Raw genomic sequence first — 14,651 nt, 5'->3', positions numbered from 1 at the left:
CAGCCCGCTTAGGCATTTCGTCTAACACCATTCCACCAGAACATCCATCTAGCAGGGCGCACGAGAGCTCGGCTCGCTCCGCGACGGTGACGGATGAGAGAAGAGGATCGGAGTTAAAGAAGAGCGGATCGGGCGAGGCGGGGGCGGACCTGGTAGTGGCGTCCGTCGAGCTTCTTGATGCCGTCGTACAGAGGCATCTCTGCTCCCGGAGGGGTGGGGGGGGGGGGGGGTGGGAGCCGAACTATTCTCCGTCCTCCCGCCCGATGCGCCCCGAGCCCGGCGCTCGCTCTTCGCCGCCGCCTCTTGAGCGGTCGAGCCTGGGGTTTTGCCAGTTGGGCCTCGAGATGTTTTTCGTGGGCTTGATTGGGCTGAGAGAGGTCGTCCCGTCGTCGACCTGAAGATACGGGCCTGATTGGTTGGGTGGGCCGACCCCAGGCAAGGCCCAGAAATACCTGCCACACTTTCGTTTAATGTGTTATATTATAATATGTATATAATTTTTTTTTCAAAACATATGACTAGTGTACTCATCCCTACGAACGCACGCACGCACCCACCATATCTATGTGATAACCATCAAGATTGTGCGTGTTCCATTAATAAAAGAAAAAAAGTAGGCGAGCATGGTTTTTGACGCTTGAATACTGTGCCAAATCTTGCCGTGCATATATATACTTGTCTCAGCTCGCAAATCATGTACTAGTAGGGTATCTAGGCCGGATCGCTATCTAGGGACAGGAATGCGACGAAATGCAGTATCAGGTGAGAGATGGGCTGACGCTAACCCCACGCTACGCTACCTCGCTAGGCAACAAACCGCCGTCGCGTTCGGGGCGGCGGGCGGTTTTGGCAACCGGGGACGCGGCCGTCAAGCCCTGCTCCGATCCCTGGGGCCCGGTGGCGACCATATGTCCGGGCCGGGGCCCTCCCGCCAGATCCGTCCACCGTTCCGACGAGTGACGCCCGCGGTGGCCACGCTCGCTCGCCGCCGGCCCGCCGCGTGTCGGTGTCGCGCCCGCCCGTCGGGCTAACCGTCGCCGCGCCGCCTGTGCGGCGGGGCCGGCGCGCACTCCTCCGGCCGGGCACCCACCCCCTGCCCGGTGTCGTCGACTGTCGCCGTCTTCTAGCTAGATCAATGCAATCCGACGGTGCGGAATCTGAATGATGCATGGAGGACGAACAAATGGGCCATCAATCAGACCCATCGTCTTCCTGCTGCTTGTGCTTACGTCCTCATCCTCCGTGCGTGTCAGACGAGCAGACGGCTGTGGATGGTGCTGCTCAGACACGGCCAGCCCTGACAGATGGTGCATCGTCGTCGCCGGCCGGGGAGATGGACGAACGGCACGGGCTCGCCGGAGCAGGGCCCTGGACAGCGGCGGTGGGCAGTGGCCGGCAAGGTCCCGGTCGACGCGCGCGATACTCTTCTCAATTCACTTCACGCTCGCGTCACGCTCCGGCGGATCGGATCCCGGGCGCCGTCGTCAGCCGCGGCCACAACATGCCTGCGGCGCACGGTCTGGCACGCACACGGCCCGCCTCGACGCCGGAGCGGCCACGACCACGAGAATATCTCTCGAGCCGGGACGTCGCCGGGGGGAGCGAGAGCGACGCCGAGAGCGAGCGAGCACCGGTGAGGAAAGGACCAAGCCCTGTCGGCCTCGCCGTCGCTTTCGCGCTGGCCCCCTTGACGAGTCAGCAGCAGGGTAGATCGGCCGCCGGTTCACCGCGCCTCCTCCGGTTGGCCAAGCGTCGAACGAAACTGCTCCTGTTCACCACGTCCCCAGCCAGCCGGCCGGCCCTGCCGGCGGCGGGCCAGACTTCCGGGCACAGCGCGAGCGCTGTAACGGCATGCGTGAACCCACATGCGGATGCGGGGGGCCATGCGTGAATCGTGCACGGGGTGCTATGCTAGCTTGCTGTTGGATGGTGACGGTGTCCATCTGCGTCGCTAGGGTTAGTAGGTTGACTTTAGAGGCTAGCTAGCTATCTCTGGGTTCCCGCCATGAATCCATGATTGCTTCCTTCTCTGCTTGTTCGCATTCGGGAACACCCATGATGAAAAGCTTTGGATCCTTTTGCTGATCACTATTTATTTGATTTCCCAAAAGTTACTAATGTTAATACTCGGTCCTATCATTCCCATGAGCTGAAGGAAATGGCCATGGATTGAAAGTTGAGGCCCCATTTCCATTGGGCTTTCCCAGATCAAATCTTTTAGGAGAACAAGGAATTGAGGGCTGAAGCACAGGAACATGATCTTCTGTCCTGCAGTACAGTGATATGTCCCCTTTCCTTTTCTTTCTCTCTTCACTACAAAAAAGAAAAGAAAAAAATATGTCGACATATATCAATCTTTTTTTTTTGAAGAAATGGCATATATCATTCTCAACTTGTGCAATGGAGTACTTTTTTCCCCAATAATTGAAGCTGGTGAGAGGAGGGGTCATGTGAACATGTAGCAGGACCACTGGCTGGCTCAGCTCGCCAGGCATCTCTCTGTCGGTACTAGGTTTGTTGCGAAATCATTGTTTTTGATTCTTTTGGGGGCCATAACATTTAATCCTGATTGATGCCTTCGCCGTTTCGTTTCAAGTTTAAAGCCAGCAATTGTACCGTCTCTGAATAATGAATAATCCATTTCTAGACGTCCCAATTAATCTCGCCATGCTGAAACTAGCAGCTAGTAATTTGCCACACAAGTTCAGGCCCTCAAGTTATATATCACTCTTCTTCCCTTTTTACCACTCAGGAATGAGAATTGCCCATGGCACTAGAAAATAAAGTCGGCCATGTTTAGATTCAAAAACTTTACCCTAAAACCCATCACATCAAATGTTTGGACACACGTGAGTATTAAATAAAATCTATTTATAAAAGTTTTTACTCAGATGAGTTGTAAGTCGCAAGACGAATCTAATTAGTCTACTTAATCCATAATTTGCAACAGTGATACTACATTAACCATTGTCTACAATAACCATTATAGATTAATTAGACTAATTAGATTCATCTCGCGATTTACAATCTATCTATAAAAAAAATATAAATAAATTTTATTTACTACTGTAACAAGATTCTCTTTAAAAAATTACGCAGAACAAAACACGGCCAGAAGCAATCCTCTGACGTCCTGCTGATGAAACAGCACATGTCCTCTGGTCAGTCAGTACGAACCTCACATCTCGTTTCATCCAGAAAGAAAATATCATTCGTTTTAGACAGATGTGGCTCTGCTATCCGACGGTGGAGAGCAGCCGGAGAATGGACCTTGACCTGCAGCTAGCAGGCCGGTACAGTACAAAACAGCTTCTTCCATGCATGGTTATCCGGCCGGCCAGCACCAGCTACAAGCTACTCGTCTCGACTTCCCGAAAACGACCACCGGACGGGACGCGGCGCATTCCAGCCACAGCAAGCGCTGTCGTGGCCGCGGTTGCAGTCACTCGCGCTCGCACCTGCTCTGCTCTGCTCCGCCGCCGGGATTGGATTTCCGGTGGGCGCCGCCTGCGGCTTTCCCGGCCGGCCGCCGGCGAGAGACCCCCTCCTGCTACTGTCCTACAGGAACAGGACGACGATGGCTCGTCAGCTGTCGCGGCCACTTTGATCTGCCGAGACACACATTTGGTTGTTGGGCACGGGTACTGGTCAGCGGTCGGCCTGCCACACCCAACACTGACCAGGAAGGGAGGCATCTCTTTCTGCTGCCTTGCTTCTTCGCCAATGGCAAAGCTACAAGCTCAGAGGCAGAGCAGAGGGGTTTGTCACGCTCACAGTCACAGGACCGGACTTTTTTTTTTGGTGCCACTGGCCTCTTTTTGCCCAACAGTTTTTTTTTTGAATAAGTAGCTTTTTTATGCCCAGTCGTCACGCACGTCTTGGTTGGCGATCAGAAAAGCCGCCGTTCTAAAGGGGAAAATGTACGTGAGATGCACGTGTCTTGGTGGTGGTGGTGGTGGCGCTCTCCAAAGAAACGTGAGACCTCGATGTAATACTTTGCATTTGTTTATTACTTTCAAAAAAAAATACTCGCATTTGTCTCTTCTAGTATTGTTTGATTTAATTACTGCCATGTTAAAAAAAAAGCTACAGCACACCATCTTATAAACTTCTCCAGTTGCCTCACAGTTATCTCCTCTTTTGTCACATTAGTCTTCTTGGTACAAGTCATGGTGGCAACCAGAGGCGTCCCGGCCAAAACGGGGCCAGTGTGAAATGCTAAGATAAAGCCTTAGTAGCTTAATAAAATCAAACAATAGTAACAAGTAACATGTAAATGGGATATTTCAAGAATTGTCGTACTTATTTTTCACTTGAAGAACTTTATTTTTTGGGCATTCTTTGAAACAAAATCTTCAATGATGCGCTCATAATCAATCTTCTCTAGCATGTCATCTATTCTTTGTTTCTTTCTATGCTTTTGATAACCAGAATCATATTTTCTATGCTGTTTTGCTGACGACATGACTTGCATTTGCAATGGAAAGAACAAAATTAATAGATGTATTTTAATCATCAAGACATCAACATAATTAAATGATGAAAGAAGAAAAATAACATGAAATTAAGACTTACTCTTGGCGTGCCCACTGCCCAGTTCCCTTGGCGAGTGCCTTTGGCCTCTGCAATCGCAACCAAGTACTACTACTAGTAGCGCCGATGCACGATGGAATTGGATGGGCCGTGGGCGGTCGCCGGTCGAGCGCGAGTGCCTCTGGGCTCTGGCCGATGCCGCGTGCCGGCGTGGGCGCGTCCGCCTTCGCGTTGCCGACGAGCGACGACAGCGAGGCGTGCGCCGTGCGGTGCGCGACCGTCGCGTCGCGTGAGGAAGCCAAAGTGTCGCCGTCGCCCGTCAGTCTGGGGTTTCACGTCGCGAGTGTGCACCGAAAGGAATTGGAAGGCCGAGCGTCGGGCGACTTGGGCACGCACGCGCCGATCGGTTCCGCTTCGAGCAATTTAGGCCTCGTTTTGCTACGAAATGGACTATAAATTCGTAAAATTGAAACCTCCTAAACTACTGTATACTAAAATATACTTTATATTTTGAGGGCCCTTCAAATTTGAGGGCACGTGCGGTCGCACAGCCCGCACAGGGCCAAAGACGCCCCTGGTGGCAACACACAAAATTATATAATTTTGGTTGATAGTGCCAAAGAGGTAGAATACATGTGGTAATAAGGCGGAGTTCTGTTTAACTAAATTTAGAGAACAAAAATACATGCTAATATAGTTATCCTTTTTTTTCGAAAGTAATTATCCTAGTAGAAGGTCCATGCGTATCAAGATGAAACTTGCGTATATTGCAATACGAGCCACGATCGACGTTTGCAATTAATAATGAGCATTTTTTTAGGCTAATAAGCTGAGGATTTCAAAGTTCCGTAAATCAAGGTTCACAATTTTCAACATCTTATGTCCAAGGTCGGAACTACAGTTTTCAATGCTTTTTACTCCTATCCCGCAAAGATCGTTCTTTTAGCCTTCAAATTTTATTCTACAAAAACTATTTGTTAGATTGTAGTAAAATCCATCTAATCAAACCAAATATCAAGTACTAAGAAATAATTGCATTGACAAGGGCATAGAACCAATCGAATGTTTAAGTAAAATCCATCTATTTTGTATTTATTGAGGATATAAGGAATCAAATAAACAATGCGATTTTCAATCATAACATGACATTTTTCACTTCTAGTAATATGTCTGAAATTTTCTAAATGAATAGTCTTTGTGAGACGGAGAGAATATATTTTTAGTTGCATCTAAATAGTTTTTTTATGAAATCAATTTTAAAGTTATAAAAAACAAAATTTTAATATTCCCGCTTGTCATTGTGCTTTCTTTACCAAAATTACCAGCGCTCCACTGTTATGTGCCACCCTATTTTCTCTTAGTTTGCCTTCAGCCCTGAAATAATTGTCGGCGATCAAGAAGAACTTTGCTTATCATCTCATTATCAAGATTCCTCATTTTCGATGTTATCTTATACTTACACTAGTATTTTTTTCAAGAGCGTTTCTCTGCGCAGGAGTCGAACAATCATCCATACTATTCCAAAGATGTCAACTCAAATGAGAATAATTCAGTTTTGAAAACATGACTATAAAAAATAGAGAGAATAAAGCTAAATGTCCAGATATTTTTTTTATTTTTTTTATTGAATTAAATCAATCTTTTAAACTAATCTCAGTATATAGTTTTATTATACTATTTCTGATATGATATCAATGGGTGTTATTGTCACGCTCGAGCTTGGCTCACTAAGGCCGTGTTTAGATTTTCATGTGTAAATATTTTAAAATGGAATCTTGCTATTCCGAGTACTAAATAAAATTTATTTATAATTTTTTTTGCACGGATGGATTATAAATCGCGGGATAAATCTAATGAGCATAATTAATTCATGATTAATATGTAATTAGTAAATGGTTACTGTAGCATTACTGTTGCAAATTATGAATTAAGTAGGTTCATTAGATTCGTCTCGCGATTTACAATCTATCTGTATAAAAGGTTTTATAAATAAATTTTATTTAATATTTTATATATATGTTCAAAATATTCGATGTGATATTTTGAGACATAAATTTTATAGATCTGTTTGACAGGCCATAACTAGACGCCCTCCCGCTCGAGGCTCCGCTCCTCAGGGCGTCAGGTTCATCTGCTCCCTCTGTTTCTCTTCTCCAACCTTTCCCTTCTCTCCGAGAGAAACTCTCTCCTGATCTCCCCCCTTGCTCGAGATCTTCCTTCCCTGGCGGCGACGACTGGGCGAGCGGCGGCCCAGCCCTTTGCCGGCAACGAGCGCATCCTCCAGGTATGCCGCTCCGGCCCCTTCTCTTTCCTTGTGCTGTGCGAGACGGAGCACCCCAAACCCAGTTACAATATATTGAGCTACCTACTAACTTGGATTTCGTTTGCAAGAACAAGAAGAATTATCGGGTATACATGTGTACACCCATGTCCTATGCTGGGTCCGCCCCTGAACCCAAGCATAACCATTGTTATATTTTTCTTATCAGGCTCACAGAACACGGTCTTTTTATGTTATAAAGCTGCAATGAAGGATGCTCAGGTGAGTTTGCTCGCTTTTGCCTTCAGTCCTTCATTCTTCAGAATAAATTGATTGCTGGTAGATTTTATACAGCTTAAGTGCATGTTTTTTCCCCTTAAGCAGACTGCAAGTGATGTGCTATATGGAATTTGTATTGGATGCTAAACAGTTCACTTTCTTTTAAAGGTTTTGGTAATTGGATAGTATTCTATAAGCCACTTGTTCTTTTTGTTGTTGGATGTGTACTACCCAGTCTGGGCCTAACTCAATATTTACCATGCGTATTCTACCCTTTTTTTCTTATTAATAATGATACGCAGCTCTCCTCTGTGTTTGCGAGAGAGAAAAAAACAGGCAGCTGTCCTGCCTTTTCGTTTCAAAAATTGAATTTCTGTGGGGTAACTAAACGTAAACATGAGCAATTGCACAGAATCTGTACTTAAACCTAAAGAAAATGGTATTGCACAGACGCTATGGATCTATGTATTTAGCAATTGTGGTCCAATAACGAGATTGCTCTCATTTTGTTTCAATGATTCATTCTTTAATGCCAAGGCCTCAGTTTTTTTCCCTCCATTCCTGGACAATTTTTTCTTAAATACCGAGGCCTCCATTTTTATTTCTTGCTGATATACTCACAATGGACTGATGTTACTTTCAACGGCGCCATTTACCCACGTTTTTCCCTTCATCAGGCAGTTGAATTATGTTACTCAAGGACTTTTTCTACAGGATATTCAGAGCACGACAGAGTTGCAGTCATCAGCACAAGGTATTAATGAAGTGCAGAGTCAACAACCAAATGCAATGGCCACTGATGCTCCTGCAGGAGATTCTGGTTCCTTGTCAGTAGCAAGTAATGACAATAAGAAGGTCTCTCGTGAAGACATTGAACTTGTAAGCTCTCTAGCCTACTGAATGGCATACCTCTACAATGACAGTTTTACACTTTGTCCAACTAGCTGAACTATACATCCTGTTGCAGGTACAGAATTTGATAGAACGATGTCTACAGCTATACATGAACAAAGGAGAGGTTGTTAGGACTCTATCTACTCGTGCAAGAATAGAACCTGGCTTCACTACCTTAGGTAACGTTCTCACATTTTGTTGGTGATGATATTCATGTGTACTTATCTTTTATATTTACTAGTTTTGTCAAATGGGCTTCTGGTTTTTTTTAAAAAAAAGGGGGATTATGGTTGTATATATTTATGTCGAGCTTTGTTTTGTTTTCACACACTTAAGAATAGGATAGGGAAAATACTGTACCACTGCTTGAATCAACCTGTCGTCTTACTCAGTGTTAAATAACCATGCTCAAAATATTAATGACCAAAAAAATTTCATTTCAGTATAAATGCACAGCTTCTCCTTGATTTGCACATGCATTTGCTCTATTGATCAATGATGATCGTTATTTACTGGAAATGCTCAGTACAAATGAAAAATTTTATATGCTTTCTGAGCTCAGCTTCTGTGGTGTATTGTGATTATCAAACGTCTAGTTGTACTCATTTGAGTTTTCAAGTTTTAGTGCTCATTTTGTTTAATGTTTTCTTTATGTTCAGTATGGCAGAAACTCGAAGAAGAGAACTCTGAGTTCTTTAGGGCTTACTATATACGGTTGAAATTGAAAAGGCAGATCATCTTGTTCAATCATTTATTGCAACACCAGTACAATTTAATGAAATATCCAGTACCTTCAAGTGTTCCATTGGCTCCAATGCAAAATGGGATTCATCATATGCCAGGTAATGTCCATGTTTCTTAGTCTATCCAAGAAAAGTGGCTGAATTAATAGGCTTCAGCCTAAGATTTATATTTTTCTGTTCTCCTTAGCTTTAATATACTTCCTTTGCCTTTGACTTGAAGTGTGCGCATTTTCTGTTAGATGATTTCCTTCTCTTTCTTGGTCTCGCCAGTCGTGCAATGTTGACTCAATATAGGCAATCATCATGCTAGTTTAATCTGTTATTCAAAATGTGTTTGGCTTGCACTGTTGATAAACAAACATTATTGTTTAGCCGCTGGTTGTTGTATGTTAGTTAAATTCATATTCATTTCAGATTAATACTTTTCTCCCTGCTTAACAGAATAATACTTCGGTTCCTATTTCATTTAGTAACCTGTGTTATTAAGATATAAGTTCCCGCACAAAAACGCCTTGCTTCTAGCAACTCTCCGTCATGGTTTAGAAATAATCCAAGTGCAGCTTAAATTATTGACTGTTTTTCTTAATCAAGAAGCACTTAGTTAATGAAAATCTGGTTCATGTGCAGTTGGCAATTTACCAATGGGGTATCCAGTACTTCAGCAGCCTATAATGCCTGCTCCAGGCCAGCCTCACATAGACCCAATGGCCTGTGGTATGTCCAGTGGTCATGTAGTGAATGGAATCCCTGCCCCAGGTGGTTATCATCCAATTCGCATGAACTCTGGAAATGAGTAAGTATTACCATTATCCTTTGTGTTCGAAAATTTTGGACTTTTCATTACGAGTCATGCCTATAAGCTATTTAGTCATGTTCCTGAGTATGCATCCTGGAATAGTTAAAGCATGTCAAGCATTTAGCATTTTGCACATGCTGGAATAGAAGGTCTGTACAGTTTCTAAGCTAGTACTGCACATCAAATTAATACAGAACATATGCTTGATATGCACAGTTTGACTTTGGCTACATCATTTCCTTGTCGGGCTGCCCTGTTTTGTTTTTCTAGAAGTGACTGTTCACAACTTTGACTGCTAATTAGAGGTATTAAATAAAGACAATTTACAAAACCAACTTCAGAACTCCTGTGCTAGGAACCCTGACGAATCTAAAGAGGCTTTTGACCGCATGATTAGAGGGTGTTTACTGTAGCATCTCTGTAGCCAATCATCGATTAATTACCGTCATTTGATTCGTCGCGAAAAGTTACACCCATCCGTGAAGAGGTTTTGCAAATATACTTCATTTATTACTCCATGCATGCAAGATTCACTCCTAGAAGTTCCTAGAAGAGGAACAACCAAACAAGGCCAATCTTGTTTACTTTTTGTGGAAAGTTATACCACAGTGCCCTCCTCTTTTTTTGGGTGCTGCATACTCTTTTCACATTGCTGACTCTTCATTGCTGTTCTAATGTTGCTGCAGCATGGTTGTGGACAATGGTGTAACTGAAGCACCACATGCTGGCGCTACTGGCAGTGCTATGTCATCTGAGATGGCTGTGAGTCCCTCATCAGCGGCGTCAAGCAACCATGCTCCTTTTACGCCATCAGAGATACCAGGGATGACCATGGATGTATCAGCCCTAGATTCAACGTTTGGATCTGATGTAGGAAATGCCGGACCTCTGCAATTAGGACCAGATGGCTCGTCAAGAGACTCCATCAGATCCTTAGGGCAGATCTGGAATTTCAGCCTTTCTGATCTAACAGCAGATTTGATGAGCTTGGGAGGTAATGTTCTAGTTGAGAAATTTACCTTATGTTTTTTTTTATTAATCTTCACTTCCATTGTTGAACTACAAAGGTAGCGTTACTGATACTAGATTGGAAACTAATAGATTAACTCCAATTTAACCTGATACGTTCCACCGGTTGTAGTAAAGAAATATAGTCATTGTGTGCGAAGAAAATAAAAAGGAAAAACAGCAATAGGCAACGAGTGCAAATGTGTTGTGTTGTAAAGGTGTTTCATTGTTTTCTTGTGCTACTTATGTTATTGGTAGAATCTTAAACCTAAACACATCTAGTTAGCAATGATATGTTCCAGAACATTGTAATTTAGTCAGTAGAAGATTCTTTTGTGTGTACTTGTGTATTCCTCACCTGTTCAATGAAATATCTGCTGCTATTCACATCAGATTTGGAAGCTCTTGAGAACTACACCGGTACCCCTTTCCTGCATTCAGATTCTGACATATTACTTGATTCCCCAGATCAGGACGACATAGGTAATTGTTCTCCTCAGATGTATGTCGTTCAACATCTAAAATGTAGCATCCTTACTGAACCATCAGTTTCCTTGTTTAATCCTTTTTCCAGTTGAGTATTTTGCTGATGCCATCAACGGATCTCAATCAGATGAAGAGAAACCACAGTGATGCTCTTTTTTCATATCGTAGCCCCGTTCAGGTTCAGGAAGGACTCCAATCTCTCATGTAGTGTAACTTTGCTGCGATGCTGCGGCGAACCTAACTGTGTATCCCCTTCTCCCCACACACAGGTGGGGTAATTCCGTAATTGGCCTTTGCCGCTAGAGAATATTTTTAGTAGTGGTTAAAATCCTAATTCTTTGGAATAAACAGTTGGTTGGTGTAGCCTTTGGCTGGATAAAAGTCGCTGGCTGTGAATGGTGGGTGAAATGTTCGTTGAAAAAAAAAATTACGGTTGGTGACTGTCAAACCACCAGGAACAACTCTCTTTGCCTGCTACTACAGAAGCGAGTGAGCAGTTGGTACGGGTTAAACTCTTTTCCTTGGGTCTTGGATTATCTTGGGCTTGCACGGTCGATGACCCGGTGCAGAACCGTGGCTTCTGGTTTGGAAGACGTTTCATCAGTGCTGTACACGGGGTTTGAGCTGAAATTTGGGGGACTTTTTTTTATGTAAAAACTGTAAGGCAAGATGCTGATAGTTTAGCATATGTTAGTGAATATATGGTGCGGTGATCTGGCCGGAATTGTGGCTGGAGAACTCGAGAGGTGTGCTGCAAGCATGCAAGGGGCACAAGTCTGGGATCATCTGCAAGGTTCTCCTCTCCCTGATGTGTATTTCCAGGCCGCAGTGCTAGCGGCGTGTCGCCTTGGTTCTCTGATACTCTTTGCTTTAGCCTATTCAGGGACAAGTTTTTGTGCTTTTTTTTTGTTCATTTGTGGCATGAGAGGCGAGAAGATTTGGTGCAGCGCAAGGGAGTTGCTAGGCCTTTGCGCTTGGCGTTTGTGGTTCCTGAAACAAACAGAGGGAGGAGGAGCAGACGGCATCGGCGAGCAGAAATCATGGGGGCTCTCTCGTGCTTGGTCGCAGCAGCAGCAGGGTCATTGGGTCAACAGGCCGCCGGATTCACCGCGGATCGGCCGCGGCTCCGGGCGGCGCTGAGCTCCCGCACAAGTCAGGGGGCTTGTCTGTCTGGGAAACCATGGCCTTCCTGCTTCCGGCTCCGGGCACTGCACCCGGAATCGAAAAATTCAGAGTCACTCACGTGCGTGTCCGTCACTTGAGCGAGCATTTGGTCTTTGTTGCCACTTGTGCTGTAAGGTAGCACAGCGACCAGGTGGTCACATGCCGAGGCGGAGCTGCGCGGCGGCCATGAGACTCTGACTCTTCACCTGGCGACTGGCGTGTTGTCTGCAGCGCGAGTTACCGGGAGCGGGAGCCCGTAAATACGGCGGCGGCTCTGCTCTACAGCTCTAGTGCTCTGTCTCTCGGCCTCAGCAAGATCGAAGATTCAAGCAGCAATCCGCGATCGCCAGGACGGAATCGCTGCAGGTGTAGTTACATCCATTCCGTGCCATCGCTTTCCTTCCTTCCTTGGCTAGCCTCTCTGGGCTCTCTCGGCCATGGCCAGGGGACGACGAGGAGGAGGATCGCGCGGCGCAGCCGGCAGAATGTCCGTTCTCGGCCTCGCCCTGCTCGTGCTCGCCGCCGCGGCGCAGATGGCGTGCGCGGCTGCCGCCGGGCACGACTACGGCCAGGCGCTGAGCAAGAGCATCCTCTGTTTTTTTGAGGGGTCAACGGGGGGGGGGGGGGGGGGGTGGAGAGGATCCCCACCTGATTTTATTCATTTTTCAGTTGCCCCTAAAAGGCCTGATAAGAGAAAGTTTTGTTTTTACATCCTTTTTAGGTTTACATTGCCAAAGACAAAAGATTACACCATTGATCACCTAGGGGGCGATCCGTGATCGGAAGCCTGCAGCTCCAGGTTCTCATGCAGAGTCTGACGAAGGCCCATTGTCTCGCCTCGGAAAACAAATCCATTCCTTCTTTTCCACAGCTGCCAGCAACATAGCAATGTAAAAGTGTCGAAGTGGTTCGCTGGCACACTCTCTGGCCGCGGCATGCGGTGTGCATCGGCTACCGTCAGCTCAGGGGCGAGCTCATAGCCCAGGGATCGCGGCGGTGCAGGTTAACCTTGCATTGGATTCGGTCATTCTGGAGCAGCCAAGCAAAGAATTGGACTCTGGGCAGCGCGCAGCTCTTCCAGAAGTTTGTGGTGACACTCCCAGACGGGTTATGCATCGACTTGATCAGAGCATACAAGGCAGACGTTTGGAGATTCCCGTCCACACCAGAGAATGGAGAAAGCCTCTTGTCGTCATGATGTGCAAGTGTAACTGCAGAAAGGATTCCGCCCAAAAGAGTCAGTTCATCAGTCGCCTCCGGCGTGAGTCTGTTCACGAGCCATGGTTGCAGGCCACAGCCAACCACGTCCGAGACGGTTTGTTTGTCAGAGGTGCAGTGACTTAACAGTGCCTGGAACCGCTCAAAGAAGCTCTCATCACCACACCAGACATCATACCAGAATGAGGTGGATCGGTCGTCCCCAATCGCAACCGTTGTTATTGCCTGATAAAGCGGAAGCAGCTCTCTCAGGGCAGTCCAGTGCACACCACCTATATCACCTTCCATTGTTGCAAGACAGACATTCTGGCGTACCCAACGAGCCCAGGAGGTGAGCTCTCCCACATAAAGTTTGTGCAGCAATTTCAGCAGTAGACACGTATTCTGCACAGCTAGGTCCTTGATCCCAAGCCCTCCCTGTTCGCGCGGGCGGCGAACATTATCCCAGGCAATAAGGCTGCTTGACCCGCTAGCACAATCAGTACCGGTCCAGAGGAAGCTCCTACGTCGCTTATCAATTTTGGTTATCACCCCCGGCGGCAATGGCACAGCACACATGACGTATGAGAGTTGTCCACCCAGCACAGAGTTGATGAGGACCGTCCTACCCATTGGACTCAGAAGTGAAGTTTGCCATCCAGCTAGGTACCGATCAGCCTTGCTAATGTAAGGATCAAAGGCAGACAATCTCAGCTTGTCGCAGGACAAAGGAAGCCTAGATAGCTTTGCAGAAACCCATCTTGCTTGCAACCAAGTTCAGAAATGCACTGCGGTATCACATGCTGCTCCATGTGCATGGGGACAGCCGTGCTCTTGTGGTAGTTGATATGGAGACCAGTTGCAGCTAAGAACTGGTCAAGCACATTCTTCAGGTTCTGCACATCAGGGAGTTCACCTCTCATCAGAATGAGAGTGTCGTCAGCATATTGCAACACGGGGCAAGTGGAGGATAGGTCGAGGGGGTTGCGAACAGAGCCATCACGCCGGATGAGCACCTGCAACAAATCTGCCACAAGGAGGAACAGGTACGGGGACATTGGATCCCCTTGCCGGAGCCCCCATTTGCATGTGATCCACGGACCGGGGCATCCATTCACTAACACAGCAGTGCGTGATGTTTGTAGTAGCCTCCGCACCCAGGAGCACCAGCGAGCGTCAAAGCCGCGAACCTCCATGATCTCAGAGAGATAGTTCCAGTTGACAGTATCAAAAGCAAGTCGAGCTTAAGAACCAATGTGGGCACTTTCCGCTTGTGGCACACCTGCAGCAG

At 46.4% G+C, this 14,651-nt stretch overlaps 1 protein-coding gene across 6 annotated transcripts; it reads left to right on the top strand.

Moving 5' to 3' along the window:
• Window positions 1–6,621: 6,621 nt before the first annotated feature.
• Window positions 6,622–11,460, top strand: LOC120705623. Of its 6 annotated transcripts, none has more exons than XM_039990068.1 (9): window positions 6,622–6,817; window positions 7,023–7,075; window positions 7,750–7,951; window positions 8,040–8,145; window positions 8,626–8,808; window positions 9,337–9,502; window positions 10,192–10,499; window positions 10,907–10,996; window positions 11,088–11,407. In XM_039990068.1, the coding sequence occupies exons 2-9, from the start codon at window positions 7,068–7,070 to the stop codon at window positions 11,144–11,146; spliced, it is 1,122 nt and encodes a 373-aa protein (XP_039846002.1). In that variant the 5' UTR covers window positions 6,622–6,817; window positions 7,023–7,067; the 3' UTR covers window positions 11,147–11,407. The 6 variants fall into 6 exon arrangements, with proteins under 6 accessions (XP_039846002.1, XP_039846003.1, XP_039846000.1 ...); XM_039990069.1 differs by having other exon boundaries at window positions 6,626–6,817; window positions 6,925–7,075; XM_039990066.1 differs by having other exon boundaries at window positions 6,627–6,817; window positions 6,925–7,075; window positions 7,787–7,951; window positions 11,088–11,447.
• The last annotated feature ends 3,191 nt before the right edge of the window (window positions 11,461–14,651 follow it).

The sequence above is a fragment of the Panicum virgatum genome, chromosome 5K (assembly GCF_016808335.1).
Source record: "Panicum virgatum strain AP13 chromosome 5K, P.virgatum_v5, whole genome shotgun sequence".
Lineage (NCBI taxonomy): Eukaryota > Viridiplantae > Streptophyta > Magnoliopsida > Poales > Poaceae > Panicum > Panicum virgatum.
The sequence above is the reverse complement of the archived record's forward strand: the minus strand, read 5'-3'. Positions and strand labels throughout refer to the sequence as shown.